Below are 24518 nucleotides of genomic sequence, written 5' to 3'. Positions count from 1 at the left end.
TGAATGTCATAAGTGAATTTTTAGAAATCTCAAAATATTTTCCACTGATTTACTGGTAGCAGTAAGCCCATCTAAAAAGAACAGTACATTGTATTTTGTGGGGTGGGGTTTAATTTCTCAGAATGAAATATGGCATGATGGATAGAGAATTTTGGGTCAAGCCCTGCCTGTGACATATAGGACCTGTGTGATACCCCCACCCCCCCAAGCAAATCACATAAATTTTTTGTCTTCCAAATTAGCTCTCTTATAAGACTAAATTCCATGAAACTGACCAACCCAAATAGAGAGAATTCGGCTCACCCTTTGGTAGAGTTTTCTAGATTAATGAAATTACAAATCTAATCCCTATCCTAGTTTCTATACCTTCTTGCTTGTAGGTAATTCCTTTATTCAATTTCTTTGATCTGCTGCTCGATTTCCTTGGTTTTGGGCATGTATAGTGTTGGATTAAAAGCATAGTAAATAGTATGCTGAAAGTATGCTTGAAATATCTATTTATTATTGATGGAAGAACCATCAAGATTCACAAGTAGCAAATAATAAAACTTAGACTTACTTGAGGCCATGGTTTTTCACTGGTAATCAAATATTACAGTTTACACTGTAATGAGTTACCCAGTGACTGATTCATATTTTAAAAATGTGTTTCAGTTCTAAAATAATTTTACACTATGCAGCTTCTTACAAGTGCATATGGAATTATTATCACAGACACTTGAAGTTTGACTCCTAAGATGTTAAAACAAGAAACTACCAAGAAATCTTTTATACAGGTTAAATTAATTTGTAATATCTACACTGTTAATATAGACTGGAAACAGTTTCTTGCTTCCTTTGCCCTTTTTTCTTTTCTTTCTCATCCTTTCTCCTTCTGTCTTCTTCCATTTGTGTTATACCCTACCACCTCTCTCACTTTTTTCTCTCTTCTCCTTCTCATATTTATTTCCTTTTTATTTTAGCTTACTAAATGACATAGATTTTATTAAAGTTTACTTGCAGTGTTGGTGATCTTTAGTACTTGAATAAAATTGCTGCTTGTAACATTTCTCAACTTTTCTAACCTGTTCCATTAATACTTAAACACTGTCAAGGTTTTAAAATCTTTTTTTAAATTATTTATTCCTTCAGGCTAAATGAAGTGTATTTGTATTTCAGACTTTGTTAGTGAATTTGACAATCTCTTCTTGCCATGAACATTAACTGAAAGTTTAGTGTAATTTACTGTGTGGCTTCTGAATTTTAGACAACTGACAGATTGTTGGCTTTTTTTTTGTTGTAAAACATGTAAAGGGGAAAGTCCAAAGTAGAGAAAATTGTTTTTAACCTTGGCAGTGTTGGGCTTAATGTAGATGTCCCTTTGTTAAATTACTTGAATTATAGACATTTATATTTTAGGGTAGATATTAAATGTACATGTGAACTAAAATGCTCTGTGTATTTTCTGTTGTGTAAGTACTTGTTCTAATCCAGTGTTATTGCATTATGTAATTGTTCTCCCTGGGGAAAACAGAATGGCATGCATTTTCCACAATACGTAAGTGACCAAAAACTAGCCTTTTTGCAATAAAATCGGCATGTTATTAACCACTGCTGTAGCAGAATCTCATAACCTTCCAGCTATTACACATTTTTCATATTAAGATCTTCAATGTGCCAAAAAATTCCTTCTAGCCTATACTGATTTCATGGGTATGCTGCAGACTTGATTCCAGTGGTGGCATGGGAAATATCAAAATTTTTTTTCTTGCTTAATATTCTGCCATTTGCTTCCAGATAGCTGGGTGTCTATTGTTTGTATGTGTCTGTGCTGCCTTAATGCACTTGATGAGTTCTGAATGAAGGAGATTGATTGTGGTGGTGTGTTTAAAATAATAATTGCATGAAATCTCACAGGCTTATGCTATATTTGACAGTTTGTTGACTTAACATGGCAGACTTTAATTTTAAAGTAGGGAGAAACCAATAAGTCATTTGTGCTCACTTAAATACTAAACTTTAACTATTGAAAGTAACCTTTTATTTCAATTCATGCTTCATTTAACTTAGGCATCCATTTAAATTGCAGAATTCCATTTTAGTGTTTTTTAATTCTAGCAATACTATTGGTCTTTCATCTATATGTAATAACAGTTTTCATTATATGTTGATATGTGTAAGGTGATCTTACTGAGGCAATAAATATCTTCCCCAAAAAAATTAAATACCCTGATTATGTAATATACTTATTTTTGTAATGGAATATGATATATTAATGAAACTTTAAAAGGAAAAACAGCTTTTTTAAAAGCTTAATATAGCTGGTTTTTAAATATAAAAAGTTAGGTTTCCTTTTTTCTCCTCCCTAGCCTCCCTCCCCACAATGAAATGTTGACTTTTCTATCTTTAAGGGTGTGCTTAATTTGATAGTTTTAATCAATTAGTTTACTTAAATGCTCAGTCACACCATTTCAGTACATAATTCTTTTAAACACATTTTAAATAATCACCAAGATTACTAGCAACTTATTTTTGAGCTAAATTCTCATTTTGAAGAACTCAATTCTTAATAATTGTTTAGAATACTTATTTGCTGAATTAAGGATCTAACATTGAATTGTATCGGTCTTAGATATACTTTTATTGTACAATAGGTCTTTTATAATTAAGAGCTTTCAGAAATAACCTCATTTGTTATTTATAACCAAATGTAAATGATTGCTCTTTGGTTCATTGTTTTATTTAAGATTGGTTGTTAACTGAAAGGAACCTTTTTTGCCTCCCCCCTTCCCGGGAAAAATTCTAAATAATTAGCCATTAATTTTAGACTGTGTGCTTAAAAACCTGGCTTCAAATTCTGCTTCTGATATGGTTTGGCTGTTTGGCCCCCAGCAGGTTAATCTTTCATTGCACCAGGCTGTTCTCCAGGACTGTTAGTTGCAGAACAGGTGCCATATTGGAGGAAGGAAATTATTTACCAGGAGTTTCTTACTCCAGTTAAATAACTCTTGTAGATCATTTAAAAAATAAGAGTTTTGGATGTTTCTAAGTGCCACTTCATCTTGGCTGTGTTAGCAAAGCTTTTTTTTCCCCTTTTTTATTTACAATTGCTATTATTGTTGTCCTAAAATTGTACATAATTGAAGTATTTTCTGGTTGTTAAATTTTTTCTTTCCCTTCCTTGCATTAGGCACCCCCTGTAATGGCCTATCCTGCTACAACACCAACAGGAATGATAGGATATGGAATAGTAAGTATTCATTTGGATATAATTCTACTGTTTGGTGGGGGATGGGGAAGGAAGGGAATAAGTATTTATATATATCCTTCTATTTGCCTTCCTAGGCCCTATGTCAAGTACTTTTTACAAATACTTCCTTATTTGATCCTATCAATTGATTTGGGAAAAATGAGTGTCCCCATCATAAAGATGAGAGCTCTTGAAAGAAAACTCATCCTAGCTCTGGGGGTAGAGAAACTTAGGATTTTTATTTCACAAGACTGCCAAGTTCACAGATTAAAACTTTTCCCCTGGAGAGACATTAAGCTGCTCTGCCAGGAGCATGTGGTTCTAGCTGAGAGAAAGTGACTACCCTGCAAAGAAGAAAAGGAAGGAGGGAAGGAGGGAGGGAGACTCTTCTGGGCAGACTTACTTAAATATTTTTCCATAGTGGGTTGGATAAGGCGGTGCTTGGGGAGTTTTAGCACCTGACTCCAGGTATTCTTCAGTATATATACACCACAGGGGTAACCCTCCATGGAATGCAGTACTTATTGCACATGGGTGGCATTCTCCACACTAGTCTTTCCTGTCCCAAAGGATGTGATCTTTAAGTCCAACATAAGTCATCTCTGTGCTTCACAACCATGCTGTGAGGTAGCAGCTATTACTGTTTCATTTTGCAGTTCAGGAAACTGAGACAAACAGAGGTGAAAGGTCACACAACCAGTAAGTGTCTGAGACCAAATTTGAAGTCTTCTTGAATCCAGACCCAAAGTGGCATGGCACTCCTATATTTGCTATCTGCATTGTTGGGAATGATCTATTTATACAACAAAGGTTAAGAAACTGAAGTTTTTATCAAAAGAACATTAATAGCCTTTGTGTACTCTTTCATAGATGAAAACATACATGAATTTAATTTATAAAGTGGATAATTTATTTAACAATATAGGTTAATATATTCTGGAGCAATAAAGCGCTGATTCTGTATTTAACTATTCTATAGATACTTTAGGTCTCCTAATACGTTCTTTTTTTTAAACTTTTGTTTTATTGCAAGACAGTGGGGTTAAGTGACTTGCCCCCAAGGTCACACAGCTAGGTAGTTATTAAATCTCTGAGGTTGCATTTGAACTCCGGTCTTCCTGACTCCAGGATTGGTGCTCTATCCACTGCACCACTTAGCTACTGTCCCCCTAATATTTTCTTCCTAAAACAACAGTGAGTTCAAAGTGAACCCCTTGGGAATTAACTTGAATTTTCCACCTTACATTGAGGGTATTTAGCTCATAGATTTAAGAATTGTACTTTGATTTATAATATATTAATAGAAGTACTTTACTGAGATCCTCTTTTCTTACATTTATAGTTTTCCTTTGAGTCTCTAGTCAGTAAATTTAGAAATCCATTATCGCAACCAAGATCTGTAATTTAGGCATTACAAATCTTTTATAAAATTTGGGGTCTTTAAAAGACTTTTTTTGAGAAATACCACAGCTTCTTTACATTATTGGAGTTTGTGGCTACCTTTCTATTGTATATATATTCAAACTTAATTTTCCTTTGAACCATACTGAAAGTACCATAGAATTTTTAAATCTTGAGGCTTTCTTTTTTAAAGGGAGAAAGAGTCCACTGACAAATATATCCTTTAACTTTATGATTTGTTTTTAGCCACCTCAGATGGGAAATGTACCTGTAATGACACAGCCAACATTAATATACAGCCAACCTGTCATGAGACCACCAAACCCCTTTGGCCCTGTTTCAGGCGCACAGGTAACATATTTCACTTAATATCATGACTGACTTCATCTGGGAAGAGTTTAGCAAGTTAAATATGGAGACAGTTTCATTGTTTACTAATTAGGGAACTAACACTTTCACTACATGGAAAAATGGAAATTTGCTTAACTTTCTTTAAGTAAAAGATGTCTGATTCATACAGATATTTGGGAAACAAAGGAAGAAATGAGTAAGAAAAGATTATAGTAAAGATTAAACTCTCAGTAAATTGGTATTCTAAAGTTTAGAGTTTTATTATTTGGGAGAAGAAAGGCGTTTTTTGTTACTTGGGCATGATTTTCTTGTATGAATTTAAATACTGCCCCATGAATTGAGGCTAACATTTTGAGCTATCTTCTTTCTTTCACCAAAGGATAATATTTTCAATGACAGTATTTAGTCCATTTTAATCTCTCTTAAATGAAGGACTATATATGTCCTATATGGTTGATCAATCTTAACATTTTATCACCTCTTTGTTTTAAATGGTTAATTTCTATAGCTTCAGTCTCTTGATTTTCTTTTTATATTTTCGGAAAAAAAACATGTGACTAACTGAATTTCAAATTATTGCTGTATAGTTTTCAAGTTTGCTTATTTTTCAAAGTTCTGTGGCTTTTTTCCTCTTTTGTTAAACTTACAGCTAATGCTTTAAGCCTCAAGAGTTGTCTATATATGTTATCTTCTCTTCTATGGAAATTTTTTTCTTTTGAAGCACTAAATTTAGCTACTACCTAACTCTAAATGATAAATGAATGTTCTTTATGTTGCATCTGTTTGCAGATAAGCATGGCCTGTGAGCACAGTCCCCCTCTAGCATTGGCTAAATTTACATGTGGCTACTTTTCTATTTAAAGAATGCATATATATGTTATTATTGGTCATGTATTTAAATTCATATTGCTCAATTTTAATTGAATTTCTTTTCTCTACCTCTACAGTTCTTTTCTTTTTTTTTTGTTTTGAAAGGATATTGTAATTTGACTTTTAACTAAATTTAGTCTTTATCCTTAAAAGGCAAAACTCAGATTGATTTAAATTAATATTTTGTGCTAAAATATCTTGCTTCTATTTAATCTTGAAGTTAATTTAATCAACTTGGTCTTTATATAATTTATTTTTCCAACTGCATGCAAAGATAATTTTCAATAATCATTTTTTTGAAAGGTTTTGAATTCCCCCTCCCCCAGACAGAGAACAATCTACTGTAGGTTTATACATGTATAATATGATAACCATATTTCCAAATTTGTTATGATCAACTTGGTCTTTAAATTGCCTTTTTCATTTGTGGCATTTCAATTAATTTTCAAAGTATATTTCATAAGAAAGCTGGATACATTACTTATTATTTTTTCTGGAATAATTGAAATTTTAACTTGGGTTTTCCTTTTTTCTCTCCCACAAGTGTACAGTTTTCATCAGACAGCCTTTTTTATAGAAGTATCTGATTTTCTATCTTCTAGTAGTAATAGTACTGATAGCCATAACAACTAAATAACTTATTTTAAAAAGTATGAGATTTCCCTAGTTATGAGATTTCCCCTCAGTGAGTTTATTCATCCTTGTTTCTTACAATACAGTCATAAAACTCCTTATTCTTCTTGTCTTTTTTAATCTCTGAATCTTTTATCATTATTTCTTGAGTCTATTTGGTTTTATCAAGAAAAGTGATCCATTTTTTCATTCAATAAGCATTTATTATTAGATTGTTATACAAGACCTTGCACAAAGGAAATAGAAAAATGATGCCCCCTACCCTCAAGGAATTTATAGTTTAATATGAGACAAAAGGAAAGCAGAGTAGAATGTGATAAATGCCTAATAAATAGAGGTAAAAAACAAGGTTCATTGAGTTCATTGAAAAGATGTATTACTTTAGCGTTCCGACTCAATTTCAAATTGTAATATTTCTGTTTTCAAGCTAATTTTATTTCCTCATTCTGGGGGATTAAGAGAAAAACACAGGTATGTGCCAAAAGGAAATATTTAAATCAGAGCTGAGAAATATTCACTTCTATCTCTATACTTTGAAATGTTTAGCTTAGTGCATTCCTAGAAGTACTTCTACCTGCTATTTTCCTTAGAGATAGCAGAGTACATCTATGAGCAGAGACTGCATCAATGTTGTAGGTTAGGTAATATTCTCGTTTTTGCATTATCTTATATTGCTACAGTGTTTTCTGAGCATCCTACTAGAATGACTAATCAAGCTTTAGATGTTTATTGTAACTCTCTAATTATCAAGAATTTTCTTGGCATTTTAAAATCTGTTCTATCTTAGAGTCTTAGTTTCCTTCTTTATCTGCTTTTATACTAAAGCTTCCTTTATCTACGTTAGTATTTCTTAAACCTTTTGCCTTCTAAGGTACTATTCATCTTATAAAGTCAAAAAACGTTCCAGGTTTTCAGTGTTCTTAAAAGGGTAAGCTGGGATTGGGGAGAATAATAGGAACACATTTTTGTGGCTTATTCTAAGAAAGGAAAGATTACATTGTCACCTAGGAAATTAGGATAATAAGAGAATACTAATTTCCCTAAAACATTGATTTGAAAGAGAACCCTCTTAAGGGAAGGCAAAAGAAGAGTATGAAAATTCCATTATAGTGTTGGTATTATGAATGAATAAGGCTTTGTTGGTACTATCGGTGTTTCTCCTTCCTCTTCCCTCCTACTAAACCTTTTTCTTCAGAACTCATTAAATGTGTTAAGGCAACATGGACACATACAGTACTTTTGATCCACAGGGTCTCTTATGAACCTATTATATCTTGGTGCTCTGTCTTTTAATTGCTCTATGACCCTGACAAAGTCAGTTGATCTTTCTGAGCCTCAGTTTCTTATAAAAATGGAAATACTTGCCTTTTCTTTCATAAGATTGTTGTAAGGATGGTATTACCATAATGTAATCTATTTTTGTTCTTTCCCAAGATGTCTTAACTATTTTAGATTTTCCCAGCATTTTGTACCTCCCATTTAACTTACTTTGCACATAACTGCTGGAATAATGTTCTGTTAAACAGTATTTTCATTACTCTCCCCTTTCCCTAATTAAGTTTACTGTGTCTCCTTATTGTATTCAAAGTTTGTGTGTGTGTGTGTGTGTGTGTGTGTGTGTGTGTGTGTGTGTGTATTATATTCCAGGCTTTCAACCAACTTTTCTTTTTGTCTTCCTGTTTTTTTTTTGTAAGGCAAATGGGGTTAAGTGACTTGCCCAAGGCCACACAGCTAGGTAATTATTAAGTGTCTGAGACCGGATTTGAACCCAGGTACTCCTGACTCCAGGGCCAGTGCTTTATCCACTATGCCGCCTAGCCACCCCTTGTGTTCCTATTTTTTTTACAAAATTTTATCTAATAGTAACAAGCAAGCAAATGGAAAATAGTATTGTAGTTGTTTTCCATAATTATGTGAATTTCATATATTTACTTCTTACTCTCTTTCCTCTCTTATTCCATCCAACCAATCTTTATTGTTTATCACTATTTTCAAGTTGCTTTATAGCAGGCTCTTTTTAAGTAGCAAAGGACTGCATAAATGTGATCCATTAGTACTAATAATTTCATTAATTAGTAAAACTATCAGTTTTCTCATTCACTTCTGTGTAGAAGTCTCTACTCTTTTTTGTTTGCTTTTTTCTTCCCAATTTAAGGGACAGTAGTCTGTCCATTTCCTCAAAACTTGGTTTAGATAACTTACCTTCTCCAAGAAACCTTTCCTAATTAATTTATTTCTTTCTCATCTTTCCTTTTCTCCCACATCTACTCAAGCAAATCATTTCAAATGGATTGCTAATGTTTAGTAGTTGTCTAATGGTGAATGATGGACTGACCTGTGCTCACTGAAAACAGAACAAAAAATACAACAGAGTTTTCAGTGGAAGAGTCAGAACTCAAATATATCTTGATAAAACTTTTAAGTGAAGCAAGAAAGCTATAAACCTTTCACAGTTGAAGTGATTTTTTTTTTAATTAAACTCTTTTGGTATATGACAGCACTTCAGATACTTGAAGATTGTTGTTTCTCCTTGAGCATTCTTTTCTAAGCTAAACAATTCTTAGTTCCTTCAACTGATAACCATTCAAAGTAAACTTAAGGGTCTTATACAACCTTCTTCTCTTCCTCTAGATACTTTCTAGTTTATCAATATCCTCCCTAAAATAATGGTGTCTAATACTCAAGACAGTAATCAAATGTGATCTGATTAAGGTAAAATTCAAAAGAACTATCTTACCTATGTTCCTTAGAAGTTTTTTCTTTCTTAATATAAAGTCTTACATCATGTTATCTTTCTTGACTGGCACATCTCTATTATGCATTGCACTGAACCAGAAATCCTTTAGCTTCTCTATCTTATAATTGAGAGGTTGATATTTTGAACTGAAGAATAAAATTACATTTATCTTAAAGATTTTGTCCAATCTTTTAGCACGTAAGAGTCTTTTAAAATCTTTACTTTGTCAGTCAATATATTATTTATCTCTACTGTAAATTTAATGAACTGTACATTCCCAAGTCATGGATACAGAACCAAGTACCAGTCCCTAAAGGCACCCCATTACAGACTTCCTTTCAAATTTATTTCAGACCATTCATATTTGAGGCTGGCTTTGAACTCACCTAACTGTGTTACTGTTCATGTCTTTTCATTTTTTCCCCACAAAAAAAAAAAGCCTGAGAAAATTTCTTGTCTGATCCTGTCTCAGCTTCTCTGTTTCCATTGTTTAGTCTTATTATTTTTGTGTCTGAGATACCTGTACTTAATTCCATTTTACTGGTCTAAAATGTAACTATTCTCTAATTCTTTTGTGTGTGTATTTCATCTGATGGCAGTCTCATTAACACTATATGAACACTATATGAAAAATTGAAGTTGACTTGAAAGATATTTTTTGTTGTATAGTTATTTTCTTCTTCCTCTTAGTTGTGATACTAATTAAGCTATATTAGGTTCATCATTGATTAGTATGGTTATTGAGCCTTTTCTGGTTTACAGTCAATACGGTACTTTTGTTAAGCAGTCTTGCTAATTTTTAATTTCTGGGAAAATATATGTGACTTGTAGAGAATATCAACCCCTATTTTAAGCCTAAGTGAGAATAGATCTTTTCTATTTATTTTTTTAAATAGTTGCTTTTAAAAAATATTTATTTTGTGTTTTATGAAGAAATGTAGCCATTCCCTCAGTGGTTCCTCAATGCTTATTTGAATTGAATATGATAAATACTTGGGCCACTTAAAGAATGAGTACAGTGGGAGAAATTGGTGTATTTAGCAGTAAGGAAGAGGTGAACCTTTTCTTTGATCAGAAATAGGTAGGTTCTTTTAGGTTTTCTGATTGTACTGGTGATAACTGATCCTTTGTCAGACATTTACAGGGACTCCGCCCAGAGAAATTCAGAATGGCTCAGCTGTTTTATTTGGTTTGTGATGGCTGATTTTAAAGTAAGTCTGACATCAGTAAAGTATCTGAATGAAAACAAAGACTTTTTGTGAGAATGGTTAACCATTGTCAATGGGAGAGGCAATGTGGGTTCTTGATTTGGAAATAATTTGTCCTACAAAAATGATCTCTTTTACTGAATTTCTTGAATATGTAAGTGTTAATATCTTTATTTGATATTTAGGTTTTGTTTTTACTTGCATATGAATAGTCACTTGGCTTTTGTCATCTGTTCTATAGAAATGAATTTCTTCTCCTCCCCCTGAAATATCTTTTACAAAGGCCTTTTGCAGTATAGCTCATTCTTTCAAGTCTTCAGATGGATAAGATGAAAGAGTTTAATTTGTGTTATTTGAGTTGGTGTAACAAATGGTACCTTGTTTTCCAGCACCATGACATCTTTGTAGCTTTTGACATTCTCTGCTGTTTTTTGTGTCTCCTTTTAAGCATTATCATCCTTGTCACACTCACTTGATTGGGTCTACCGCAAGGCTTTGGTTTGGACCCCAGACTCTTCTATCTACCTTCTCTATTGGTAACCTCACAAATTCCTGTGATTTATCATGTCTGTGCAGATTGTTAGAAATGATCAAGACAGAAGTTATTTCTTACCAAAATGACCACATGCTCACCAGTGAAATCAGGAAGATTTTATCGATAAAGTCATGTAAGAAGGGGTATCTATCTTTGGATAGATAACCATTTGAAGCCTGTTGGCTTCTGTCTTTTATCCATTCCTAACCATGTGCCCCTCCCCTTGTTTCTTCATTGACTGGGTAATCCATAGGTTACAACTCTATCTGTTCTGCCTAGTATTTTTCCCCCATTAGTCCTTCACAATCTTATTCTTTAACAAATTAACTTCATTTCTCCAAAATAATAACACCTTTTTTGACTTACTAGCTTTATTAAACAATGTGGATTCCTTTTTACTTGTTGACTTACATAGCGTTTTGTCTATGAGGATAGGTTTCCTTTTCATATCCCTGTATGAATCCAGGTATCCTGCATCTGTCAGTACAGATTTCTCCCAGTTAAATGTAAATTGTTACCTTCCCTTCATGTAAGACCAAATTCCTTCCAGTCTACTGTAGATTATTGACTTCCTTTCTCATAACCTAACCCACATCTCTCTTTATCTTATCCTATCTTTTATTAATCCTATAACCTTATGCTCTCAATCTATTTTCCAAATACCCATGTAGAAATGAAACCATAACTATTTATTGCAAGATGGCTCCTAGATTCTTATATCCAGCTTTAGTTTGTTTTATGAGCTCTAGAATAGCATTTCCAACTGCTTATTAGCCATTTCCCAATGAGTGTTCTATTGGTACATCAAATTTCACATGTCCGAAAAAGAATTCATTATCTTCCACTCACCCCCTCTTTTCAACATCCCTGTTTCTATCAAATACATTGTCATCATTCCGTTCACCCAGATTCACATCCTGGGAGTCATCCTGGATTTCTCACTTGACACTATACCCAGATCCATTCAGATTTCAGATCTTTTATTTTTTATTTTTTTTTTTTTTTTAGTTTTTTTTGCAGGCAATGGGGTTAAGTGGCTTGCCCAAGGCCACATGGCTAGGTAATTATTAAGTGTCTGAGACCGGATTTGAACCCAGGTACTCCTGACTCCAAGGCCGATGCTTTATCTACTGCACCACCCAGCTGCCCCCTCAGATCTTATTTCTACCTCATAAGTTCTATTTTTTCTGATTTCTTAGTTATTTCAAATGATACTATTACTAGTAACTCACATCCCTTTTTTGAAAAACATTTTCTTTGTTATCAGCTTGTGTAAAATAGGTAGTACATATATCCTCATTTTATAAATGAAGAGTTAAGTTTACTTGCCCAAGGTCAGAGCCAGATTTCAGTCAGTCTTCTAACTACAAATTCATTGTTCTTTCTGCTCATATTTGGAGTAGAATGCTTCAACTAGCCTGTTTTTGGAATCCTGAATTTCTACTTTTAGTCCTTTAGAACTTTGTTATTTTAAAAAATAAATAGCTCGTGACTGTTTAAATAAAATCTTTGAATTATGCATTGAAATCTACAACCAGATACGGTGTTTTGAATTATCTCATGTTTTCATGACAATATAATGGACATTCTGGGTTTGTCAAGTATATTTTACCATAACCTTTGTAAATTATGTAGGACACTTTCAAGGATAGTGTCAATTTCCCTGTTATTCAAAGTTTGGTTTGCCTTTTCTTTCCAGATAATATCTGTAAGATTACTTGATTCTCTGTATAATTTTGAGCTTAATATTGTTCCCTTGGTCTGCAACAGGGCTCTGAGGTCAGTGATGAAAAATCTCTTTTTCTCTAATTTTCCTGAGTTAGATTATTTTAAGTTCTTGCTCTTGGTCATATAATTACTGTCTTGTTGAAAGTTGTATTTAGTTTCTCAGTGTCTTGACCATTCAAATTATTTGGTAGTCCTTGAACTTCTTCAAGAAAAAAGAAATTGCTTTACAAATTTCTCCTGAGTTTGACTTTACCCTTTCTCAGCCAAACTTGTTGATAAAAGTTGTCTTATACTTATTGCCTTTTCACTCTGCTAGACCCTCTGTAGTTTGCCTCCTTACCTTAGCACTCAACTGATAGTTAGCAGCACTCTCCTAATTGACAAATCGATGACCTTTTCTTAGTTTTTCTTAGCAACATTTGTTGACTACCTTCCCAGGTGCTTTCTCCTCTTTTTTTTGTAACATTTTTCTCTCCTGGTTTTCCTCCTGTCTCCTTTGCTGAGTTATCTTTAGAAAGCCAACTTCTGCCCTGAGTCTTTTTCTTTCTCTTTTGTCTTACTGATGACCTCATTAGTTATGATGGGTTAAGTTTTCTCCATAAAGATGATTGATTCCTCTCTCTCTCTCTCTCTCTCATTTTATATATATATATATATATATATGTGTGTGTGTGTGTGTGTGTATATATATATATATATAATTTACATATATTTATATTCAAGTCCTAATCTATTTTCTGAGCTCTAGTCCTTTTTCACCAACTGCCTATTAGATCAAACTAACAGTTTCCATCAATTAACATTTATTAGTCAGCAACTATGTGCTGTGCAATTTTCAAGGCACTGGAGATTTTTAAAAAACACAGTAGTCCCTGCCCTCAGGGACCCAATATATATATGAGTGTTTGTGTGTGTGTGTGTGTGTGTGTGTGTGTATTTTGAAATGTAAGGTAGATTTTTGAGTAGGGGAATAGCATTATAGTAGCAAGTGATCAGGAAAAGTTCTTTTAGTATGTGACTTGAATAGAGTTTTGAAGGGATTAGGAATTCTAATAGACATAATCGTGGTGGGAGTTTATTCCAAGCATGGGGTCAATCAACCATCATAACACTGGAGGTGGCTGATAGGGTCATATATGACAGAAAGCAAGAAGGCCAATTTAGCTGTAATAAGACTGGGAAAGTTGATCAGGGTAAATTGGAAACCTTTTACATGCCAAACAGAGGAGCAGCTTGTAGCAATAGGGAGTCATTGGATTTTGAATAGAAGAGCCATGTGGTCAGACTTGCATTTTAAGAAAATAATTTTAACAAGTTTGCAGAAGGTGGATTAAGAGTGAATTAAGGAGTTGGCTAGGTGGTGCAGTGGATAAAGCACCGCCTTTGTAGTCAGGAGTACCTAGGTTCAAATCTGGTCTCAGACACTTAATAATTACCTAGCTGCGTGGCCTTGGGCAAGCCACTTAACCCCATTTGCCTTGCAAAAAAAAACAAACCTAAAAAAAGTGAATTAAGCTGAACAATTAGGAAACTTCCAATAACCAAAGTGAGATATGATTATTAGGCCTAAACTAGGTTGGGATAAGTAAATCAAGAGAAGAAGATATATGTAAGAAATATAAAGGTAGAAATTCCACAGTTTGACTTCTGATTGGCTCTATGCAATAGGTATTTTAAGATTAACTTGTCCAAATTAGAAGTCAGTATCTTTCTCCCCCACAAGTCCAATTTTTTTCCTGAAATTCTTTAACCCTAAAGGAACTTTCATTGTTCTTCATCCCCTTAGTTTACAATATTAACATCATCCTTAACTCTTTACTTTCCTTCATCTCATATAGTTAATCAATTGCCATCCTTTGGTTTCTGTGTCCACTGCAACTCTCATTGCCATCCTATTTTTGCTCCTCCCCCCTCCACTTCTTCTCCCAAATTAATCACCTTCATTACCAACCTTTTGGTGATGAACATCTTTGAACTTATGGTAGGTTGGTCCTTAAATGACAGTCTTTTTCTAGAACCCATGCTCTAAGCCTTGCCAGTTTAACTGAAAGGTTAAGAACTCAGGGTTAATCTCTATGCCATATTTGTATAGCATTTTGTTTACAAATAATTTAATAACACTCCTGGAAAGTAGATACTTTAAGTATTACTCCCATTTTATAGATAATGAAACTTTAAGCCTCACAAAGACTATGACTTGCACAGGATCATAAAGGTAATTACTTAGAAGAGCTCAGACTCAAAACTAGATCTGACTTAGAAGACCAATGCTTTTTTTATCATCATTGTCAAGGACTAAATTTTCATGTAGTCAACATTTTGTATATCATGTCTAGTTTCATGGAGAAACAGTTGGTTGCACTCAATGAACTGTGCTGAACATTAAATGATAGGGTAGGCTCTGAAGATAGTAAGGTATAAGTAAGGTATAAACATTGACCTTTTCTACCACCAATATTTCATTTGCTTTAGCACAGTATCATAGGGATTAATGTATCAGGAGAATGACTGAACAGGAAATTGTATGGTGAGCCATTGGGGCATTTGGAATAGGTTGGATGATAGCTTCAAAAACATTAGTATAGTTACATTACATAATACACTTCATGTGTAATAATCATAATCTAAGGTGGAATTGCAACTTGAAAGCATCAGGATGTGATTCTAAGAGGTAGGGTGTTGCCAACTAATAAATATTAATTGTATCAAACCATATAGCAATCACACATCTGTCTTTTTCTTTCCTCACACACAGGAACAATTAAGTAATAGCATCATCTTTAGATATTTAGATATTGAAGACTGATACATAATATTTCATATATATTTATAATCCAAATTCACTTGAATGAATATATATATATATATATATTCTTTCAAAATGGCACAGTTGTGAATTAAACATTTTAAGAGACTGAGTTTTCAGTGTTTCAAAATGGCAGACTGTTTTCATTTTTAACTGTTAATATTTGGCAATTTGGTCCATCCATCTTGACTCTGCAGGCAGCCTAGCAAGGTAGATGCTAAAAAGGAATTTTAGAATTTTCTACTAAAGCATAGTTTGATTTAAAGTTTTGATTCCTTATTGATCCCATAATATGTGGGGAAAATTATTAAAAATAAGTTTTAATTTTGTCATTTTCTCAGATTTATTCTATCCTCAAAAATTCACTATTATGAAACTGATGTCATATCCATTTTTGTTTTTGAGACATATAGTATATCAACAATGGAGGTTATTACCTCTCCTTTTTCTAAAGTTGAAATATTTTGAGATTCTTCACTTAATTGTAATTGTATGAAAAATCCCTTTCCTGGAAAAAAAAACATCAACAAAGAGACCTTACATACAATAATTTCTCTTTGAAATTTAACATTTTCTATTTAAAGATCAGTTTGTTTTCAAGGATCAAATAGGATTTCACTTAGAAGAAAATAATCCTTGCTTTTAAGACCTGTACAAGAGCATTCTATGATCATTTGTTTCTGAATCTGATAATTTGATTCATGTTAAACTTTACTTGCAAATCAAATATTATGCACATCAGATCTACTGCAGCAAAGTAACTGAATATTTGTTTTGGTGTAGCAGAATTACTTGAATAGTCTTGAGGTTTGAATTTTTGTTTATGGAGATTCTTATATTAGTATATGTAATATTTTATCTCAGTGGAATCTTAGATGTTGATTGATAATTTATGGATTATAAAAGGTATTTTTTCTTTAAAAGCCTTTTATTTTACTATAATTCCTTGGCCTTGCTTTGTTTCCTTACAGGCCTTCCCTTCTTTTAGATTCATTTAAAATGCTCAGTTAGACTGTTAATCTTTATTTTTTCAGTTAAACCTTCACATAAAATTTTACAGACCTACCAACTTTTAATTGTTCATTTTCACGTGGAGACCAACTTTGACTTCTACTTGACCTGATCCTATTAGCTCTGCCTGACTTTGGCAGTAGTTATGCTGTTTTCTCCCTTTTCTTGATTCTCTGAGCTGCCAACTTCTCTGTTCCCTTTTGAATTATAGAGTTAGGAGTGGTAGTTGTTATGCTGATGGTTTAATATATCAGGTAGTCAGGAAAGTCAGAGAGAGCCTTAGAGTCAGAGCTCCTACTGCCTGCTCTTTTACCTAGCCTTAGTCTGGAATTATCTTTAGTATATGATTATGGTAAGCCCATAATCTCCTGAGTATTCTTTTTTCCTATCAGCTGTTTTTTTTGTCAGATTCTCTTTTTTCATTTGAAGCGTTTTATCAAAAGGTAACTTGACCTTCAACATGAATGCATCAGTTGTAAATTCCTTAACTTTTAAATACAAGATGGTAAAATGAACATTATGAAGACAAATTCAGGCCAAATTCAGACATATTTTAAAAAATGATATTGCTTAAAAACCAGTTCTGATAGGAAAATATCATCGAGATCCTACCATGACACCAATATGTAGATTAGGAACATGTACAATGAATGTGACAACATAAGAATTTCTAAGCCTATAAATTGAACTCTCTCCAAAATTCTGGAAGTTTTCAGGTGGCTCCATAGATTTACTCAAAATTGCCAGTGACTTTTTATCCTGCCTTGCGGTTTTGTTGACAAGGCAAGCCTTTGAGATTTATCATCCATATAGGTTTTGAATACTGAGGTATAACTAACATCTTCATTAATCAATTGATTAAATGCTTGAATGATAGAAGATTAATGTAATAGACATTGTTTAGGAAAGAACAAGAAAGACTGAGCAAGATGACTTAAAGTTGGTTACATATTTGCTGCTTGTAATTTGCTTGCTAGATTATAGAAGGTCATTAGAAGTGGGGTGGAGGAAGATATTTGCCTTTCTCAGATGTTTGTTGTTATTGAAGCTAAAATCTAGGGTGAAGTTTGAAGAAAAACTGTTGAACACCCTATGTTTTATGGCATATGAGAATAGAAAGTTGGAATACCTAGATCTACAGAGTAGACAAATTCTTAGTAATGTTTCCATGTTCATTTAATCTTTTCACTTTGCATACAATTCAGCTAAGCAATAGCAAAGATTTACAAGAGAATTTTTTGCTTCATTACAAGAAACAAAATAATTGATCCTTAACTTTTCATTTTTAGTTAAGTACTTAGGAAGCTAGATTAAAAAAACCCTCCCCATGGACATTTCCAACTTCTTTCAACTGTACTGCAGTTGAACAACATTCAGACCAAGAGAAAGGAAGAAGGTCATATTTTAACATAGTGTAATTGTGCTTTAAGGGACAATGTTTTCACTTTTTTTGTGAAAGGAGGGAGAGAGATGACATTTTTCCATATCCTGAAACCATATAGAATTTTGAAAGAGTTTATAATGTATCAGGAGATGACTCTGATGTACTTTTAAAGAGAAATTGGCTCCATCTTCTTTCATTTTGGAGGGGAGGCAGGGAGGAGGAAAGGAATGAGAGAATAACCTTTATCTTAACAAGGGGTCAGTTCACCCCTTTTGACAAAAACTGATTTTACTTTTTACCTTCTGTAGTAAGACACTTTCTGTAACAAGAAATGTTTCTTGAAGAAACGTGCCATTGGATAATCTCCTTTCATTTCACATATCACCAAACTTTGTTTTACTCCCATTTCCAAAGACTACCTTTATATTTATCAAAATCAACAAACCAAAACACTTCTTCTTTCATTACATTTTTTACTTTCATGTTCTGTCATTCTGAGACCTTTTTTCTTTCCCTTTCTCTGTCTTCTTTCCCCCAGCTGTCTGCAGCATCCAGTCCCTCCAGTCACAGTCCTCACAGAGCTTCAGGAAAGGACCCTTTTGCAGAGCTCTCTTTGGAGGATTTCTTATAAAACACTTTAGGTATTGCTTATTGTTGGGGGAGATGGGGACTCTTAAGAAATATACATATACATCTACATATATATAAATATATATATATTTAAATTTCCATTAAGCACAATTCTCCCCTTCTCCATTTGTTTGTTTCTTTAAGGGAATTTAAATTTCATTTCCCAAAGTAGAGAAACATTTGGGAAAAGTCCTTTATAGTAAATGAAAAGTGTGAAATTTGAGGCATCTTCATGTTCAAATAACACTCATTCATCACCGACAGTGGATGTTTGGGTTCATAAAACATCCCATAAAAATGGGTGGTTTAGACTAATGTCTTGAAAGAAATAAAGAGAGCAATGCAGTTTGGGCAGATCGTATTAGGTCTTGGTTAGGAATAAATTTTTAATTTTGGTATTTATATGAACTTGGTTAATTAAAGAATTCATTACAAGAATCTCTGAAAGATCACTGTTTTCAGTGTGCTTTCTACACTTGTCAGCTTCATTTTTCTCCCAGTATAAAAAACAGGTGGGTAATTGAAATCCATAAATAAGAGCATTCTATACTTAGCCTGATATTTTTTGTTTCCTGGAAGATTATCATCTCTAAGTTGGATAGAACTGCTAAATGTTGGGGACTTTGTACCTGGTAGATTTTGCAACATTTTGCTAGTTTCTTCTTTCGGTAACAGTTTTAAAGACAATGCTAGGTGGTTTTTTATTTTGTTTAGAGTAAACCTATTGAAAAATACTTTTATTCTTTCCCAATTTCTTTATTTTCCTTAACTGTAAAAGTATTGATTTAGTGAATATTGCATTCTGGTTTTCTTGCTTATGCTTGAGAGAGAGAGAAATTAAGAGATTTAAGTTAGATTTAGGGTGTTTTTTTGGGTGGGTGTGTGTGTGTGTGTGTGTCTGTATCTGTATCTGAATTTATCATTTTATTATTTGATTTATTAGAAACACTGTTAATAAACTGTTTTTCCCCAAATTTTGTTTTTATAGAACTGAAACAATGGAATTTTTGTTTTAATTGAAAAATTTTCTGAATTTGTAATAAAGTTGTACTACTTGAAATTTGTTTCCCCTACATGTCAACATGGTGAATTCTTGCTCTGATTACTTTACTTTACAGCCTGGACTTGTGATAAGCATACTTTGAGCACTTCTGTGACAGTTGAATACCAAAGGTCATGAAATATTTTTATTTCTGAAGAAAGGTTTTTGTAATGCCATGAATTAATTTTAGATTTTTTCTCTTTTTTTTTCTAGATACAGTTTATGTAATAATCCAATGGAAGAGAATGGAATCATTTGTTCCAAAAAGACAAGTGCTCAAGCAGCAAACCCCTACTTCCAGCAAAATCCAAATTGCTGTCTCATAAACTGTCCTCTCTTCCATTAGAATGCTGCAGGAACTCAATGAGGGGCCCATGACAGCAATTGGGACTAGTCTGTAGGAGAAAGCATCAGTACAGTATAAAGCCAAGAATTGCCATGATTTAAGACTAAGATCTGTCTTTTTTGGTGACTAACCTTTCAGTTCTTTCAACTCCTTATTAATACCCATAATCAGTAACCTACCAAGAGAAGCCCTTATTCGGAAAGTGTGAAATTTGTATTTGGAAAAACTGTATGGAATGAAGAGCTGTGTGTGTCCTTGACTGTAATTTAACAGGACTCTTTTCGGGGATCAAAATCATAACTCTTATGCAGTACCTTTCTTTTTCAATCTTCAAATGTAGAAACAGTAACTAAAATTAACTTTCTTTTAAAAAATTATATATTCAGTTTGCAGTAGACATTCCTTATGTATTTGTATTTATTTATGATTATCAATTTAAGTAACATTAATATGGTATCAAACCACCTTATGAAAATGAGTATGGATGTATACAGTATGTTTGATTTTTATCCACAAGAATGATTCTGATTCAGAATGCTTTTCAGCTGACAGAGCACTAAATATTTTACAGCAAGTCCATAGATAATGAATCTCTTAGAAATTCTCAGTCTGAATGGGAATTAGGGAAAAGTTACGAATGCATTAATCCATATAGTCAATTCTGTGCCTAGATTTTGCAAGGGAACAGTTCACTGACTAGGAAAAGCACTACATTTTTAATTCCACATTAGTGCATCTGGAAGGAACTTTTTTGCTTTGTGCTTGGCATGTCATTATTCTACATTTGACATTAGGGCCTCTCCAAAATGAATGTGAGAAATTGCTTTCACTTTAAAGACTTTCCTTCTTTTCAGTAAAACTCTAGGAGGTATTATGTGGGGGGAGGGCAAAATCCTGGAACCTTTCATTTGGCTTGTGCCAGGTTTATGATCATGTACCTTTTAAATAAGGGAAAATAGTGTCTTTACAGATGTCTAGCAAGAATTTAGTTAATGGAGAATTAAGCTGCACTGTTGATCGGTGCTTTGTGTAAATACATCTTAACATTTGGGTTGAGAGGGGCCTTAAGAAGGACAGTCAGTAGTAGGAAAGCAATTCTATACATGAGTTAAGCATACTTGTTGCATTGTCTCTGCAGATTCTATTTTTGTTTACAATATTAAAATGTATGTTAGCAAAAATGGGTGGATTTTCAAATAAAATGCAGCTTCCACAAAACTTTTGTTACAGTATTTTGGTCTGAGGTGTTTTTTATTTTTGTTTTTCATTTAGCTTTTTAAAACGTGAACAGTTGATTGTTTTGCTCATATAATAAAATGTCAACTACTCAAATTTTAAATACCCAGGAATATAGTATATTTCTGCATTTGTGGCTGCATTCTGAACTTTTATAAGTCAAATAACCCATTGAATTAATTGAAATTAGTAGTTTATGTGCCTAACTTTGTATTTCATTTTATCCAAAGAAGGTAAAGTTCAAGAGGAAATAGTCTTTTGAGATTTGGCTATTTTATGATTGAATGTAACAAAGGTGCCTTCAGAACTATGTAACTAGCAGTGTTGAATTGGGATTCCAAGTCATGTATTATGTGAACAGAATCTGAGATACATGATAAGAAAAAGTAAAATGTTCTTAGAGTTTCACTGATGCTCTCAAGAATCTAGTTAGGATAATGTACTTTTTTTTTGCTACAGTTGAAAAGATACTTAGAAAAATTAATTCAGGTTGCATGAACTACTTGAAAGCCTTTGCAAACACAGGTGTAATGATTCTTTTCAATTGTCATGGTAAGAAGTATTAAAAAATCTTTGTAAAGTATAATAATGAAGCATTTATTAAGAACCTACTGTGTTCTAGATGAATTAGTTTTCTGTAGTGGTTAGAGTAGGCTTTGGAACAAGGAATATATATCTAGGTTCAAATTCTATCTGTCATACCAGTGAAGTGATCTTAGACAAGTCACACAATTTCTCAGTGCTCTTGGCAACTCCCTAAGACTTGTATCGATAGGGGCCATTTCCTCATTTGAGAATTTCCTATACCGATGAGATCGCAGAGTTAGTCCTTGTCTTTATCTTATAATGCTAGGTTCTGGGATACAGACAAGATGAAAAAAGTCCTTTCCCTTAAAGAGTTTAAACTTTATTGAGGGAGACATACATACATAATTGTGTACAAAATAAATACAAGATAATTCAGGTATATTAGGAAAGGTTTCTTGGAGACAGAGTTCTTACCTTTTTTTGTGTGTCATGCACCCCCTTAGCAGTCTGGTGTGTTTGCACCCCTCTCAGAATCAAAAGTAGACCAACTATATTGAAATATAATTATCAGGATGTTATAAGAACAAGTTTATAGTTCCCAGGTTAAGAACTCCTCTGTTAAGAAGTTGTGATTGGGCTTTGGGAGGATACTTAGGATTCTAAGAGTTGAAGGTGAGGAGGAAGTGGATTCCAGATATGGGGGAAAGATTGCACAAAGATTAAAAGCTTGACTGTCATGTAAAAGGAATAGCAAGAAGTCCAGTTTGACTATACCATGCATTGCATGAAGGAGAATAATGTATAATAAACTTGGACAGATAAGTTTAAACAAGGTAGCAAAAAGATTTAATTGCCAAACAAGAAGTTATATTTGAACCCAGATATAATAGGAAACTACTGGAGTTTATTGAACAAGATAATGGCTTATTTAATCCTCTGTTTTTGGAAGAACACTTGGACAGCTATATAGAGAGCAGGGAAACTTGAAACAGGGAGACCCAAGTAGGAGGCTTTTGCCGGTAGTGGAGGTGAGAAGTGATACGGGGCCTGAACTAGTCATTGAGATCACTGCTAACTTAGGAAAGGGCAGCTACAGTTGGGTGAAGCCAGAAGTCAGAGTAAAGGGTTGAGAAGTGAATGAGAGGAGAGAAAAAGGAGTCAGTGAGAGTAACCAACTGAATGACTGTAGTATTGCCTTAGATTAGGAAGGAGAAAAGTGAAACCAAAATGGGACTCATAACTTGGGAGAGGATTGAATTAGGAAGATGCTAGAATTTGCAATGAGAAAGCTAGGTTTATAATTTGCTTAGGTTTAAGTAGAGTGAAACATAGGCAGAAAACTAACGATAGAATATTGGATAAAGGAATTTCATAATTCTTTGTCACAGAAGTGGAATATAATGATGATGATAAATTCAAAGGTCCTTATGGGTGGATATGGTGCAGTAAAGGAGGAAGTCATATGGGTGGATATGGTACAGTAAAGGCGGAAGTCATGAGGATTGAGATTGAAGACCTGAGAGGTTAGTGTGTTGGGGGGAACATTAATATTGAAATCTCCTAGATTGAATGAAGGAATGAATGAAAAACACTAAGCAAAATGGTTAGATTTCAAATTGAGAACCAAAATATCTATGCCTTCAAAGAGCTTACATTTTAATAGAGGGAAACTATATATAAAAAATGGTCCACAGTGGCTCCAGGCTTGAAGTCAAGAAGACTCCTCTTCCTGAATTCAAATTTGACTTCAGTTACTTATTAGCATGTCACTTAACCCTGCTGGCCTCAGTTTCCTTAGCTATAAAATTAGCTGGAGAAGGAAATAACAAACCACTGCAGTACCTTTGTTAAGAAAACCCCACAGAGGGTGATGAAGGGGTTGGACACGACAAATGACTGATATAATTCTTAAGAGTATGGTGACAAAATCGATATGTTTTATTTAGTATCATTTTCATTGTAGTTTGATGATAGAAATTGGGAAAAAGAACAATGTAAGTCAAGTACTGAACTTCTTGACAAAGGAGAGAAAATGACCTGTGCCTGGCATTTTACTTGATCATATTATCTGGGATCTTATTTAAGAGACTTTGAGAAGTCACATATCCATAACAGTACTAAACATTAAGATTTGCCAAGTGACTTATATTATCTTTTGAGTTTCCCAGCACCTATAGTTGGCTACCACAGGTATTATCCTCATTTTACTGATGTGGAAACTTGAGTCTTCAATTGTTTACATGTTGTACTTATGGTCACAAATAAATTATAGAGTGGAATTTGAATTTTTTTTTCTTGACTTCATGTCATGGAAACATACCATTATATTATTACTGATGAGCACCGTCAATATCAACTATGTTTAAATATTTCTGGCCTAAATATATTACTTTGAACTTTTTTGTAAAATTGTTCTCCGTAGGTTGCCGATGCTAAAAGTTTAGGCCCCCATGTTCTTTGGGGCACCCAAAGTCACTACTGTAGGATTCTGCTATCAAGAACATATTTGTAATATAGTTTTAAAAGTTTCTGAAAGGAAAATATTTCTTATTGTCTGCCTGGTTTTATCCAAAGCTGACTGCTATCCTATTATAAATTATAAATTCTATTTGACATGTTGCCAATCAGAGATCTTCTTAGCTTGGATATGTTTGTAGTCTAGGGATTTTGATACAGCCCTAAAAGTAATGAAATAAAAACTCTTAGTTATGATATCCAGTAGTCAGTGATTGTTACAGCAATAATGTATTTATTGTGGAGTTTGTATGTAGGTCTTTCTTATTTATTTGCTTTTGATAAGATATAACTTGGTCTTTAGGGAGAAGTTTTCTTAAGTCAGTTGG

General features: G+C 33.4%; 1 protein-coding gene across 16 annotated transcripts in view; it reads left to right on the top strand.

The window, feature by feature from the left end:
* PICALM (phosphatidylinositol binding clathrin assembly protein) overlaps positions 1–21141 on the top strand; it is a 120839-nt gene extending 99698 nt beyond the window's left edge. For 8 of the 16 annotated variants that reach the window (XM_074217044.1, XM_074217048.1, XM_074217043.1 and 5 more), the window contains 5 exons: positions 1514–1537; positions 3170–3229; positions 4877–4981; positions 18432–18534; positions 19779–21141. In XM_074217044.1, coding sequence (XP_074073145.1) covers positions 1514–1537; positions 3170–3229; positions 4877–4981; positions 18432–18524 — 282 coding nt within the window. In that variant the 3' untranslated portion in view covers positions 18525–18534; positions 19779–21141. The remainder of the gene's footprint in view (positions 1–1513; positions 1538–3169; positions 3230–4876; positions 4982–18431; positions 18535–19778) is intronic. The other 8 variants (XM_074217052.1, XM_074217050.1, XM_074217045.1 and 5 more) reach the window with 2 other exon arrangements.
* Positions 21142–24518: the final 3377 nt, after the last annotated feature.

Source organism: Macrotis lagotis, chromosome 1, assembly GCF_037893015.1.
Source record: "Macrotis lagotis isolate mMagLag1 chromosome 1, bilby.v1.9.chrom.fasta, whole genome shotgun sequence".
NCBI classification, from domain to species: domain Eukaryota; kingdom Metazoa; phylum Chordata; class Mammalia; order Peramelemorphia; family Peramelidae; genus Macrotis; species Macrotis lagotis.
This window is presented reverse-complemented; position numbering and strand designations above follow the sequence as displayed.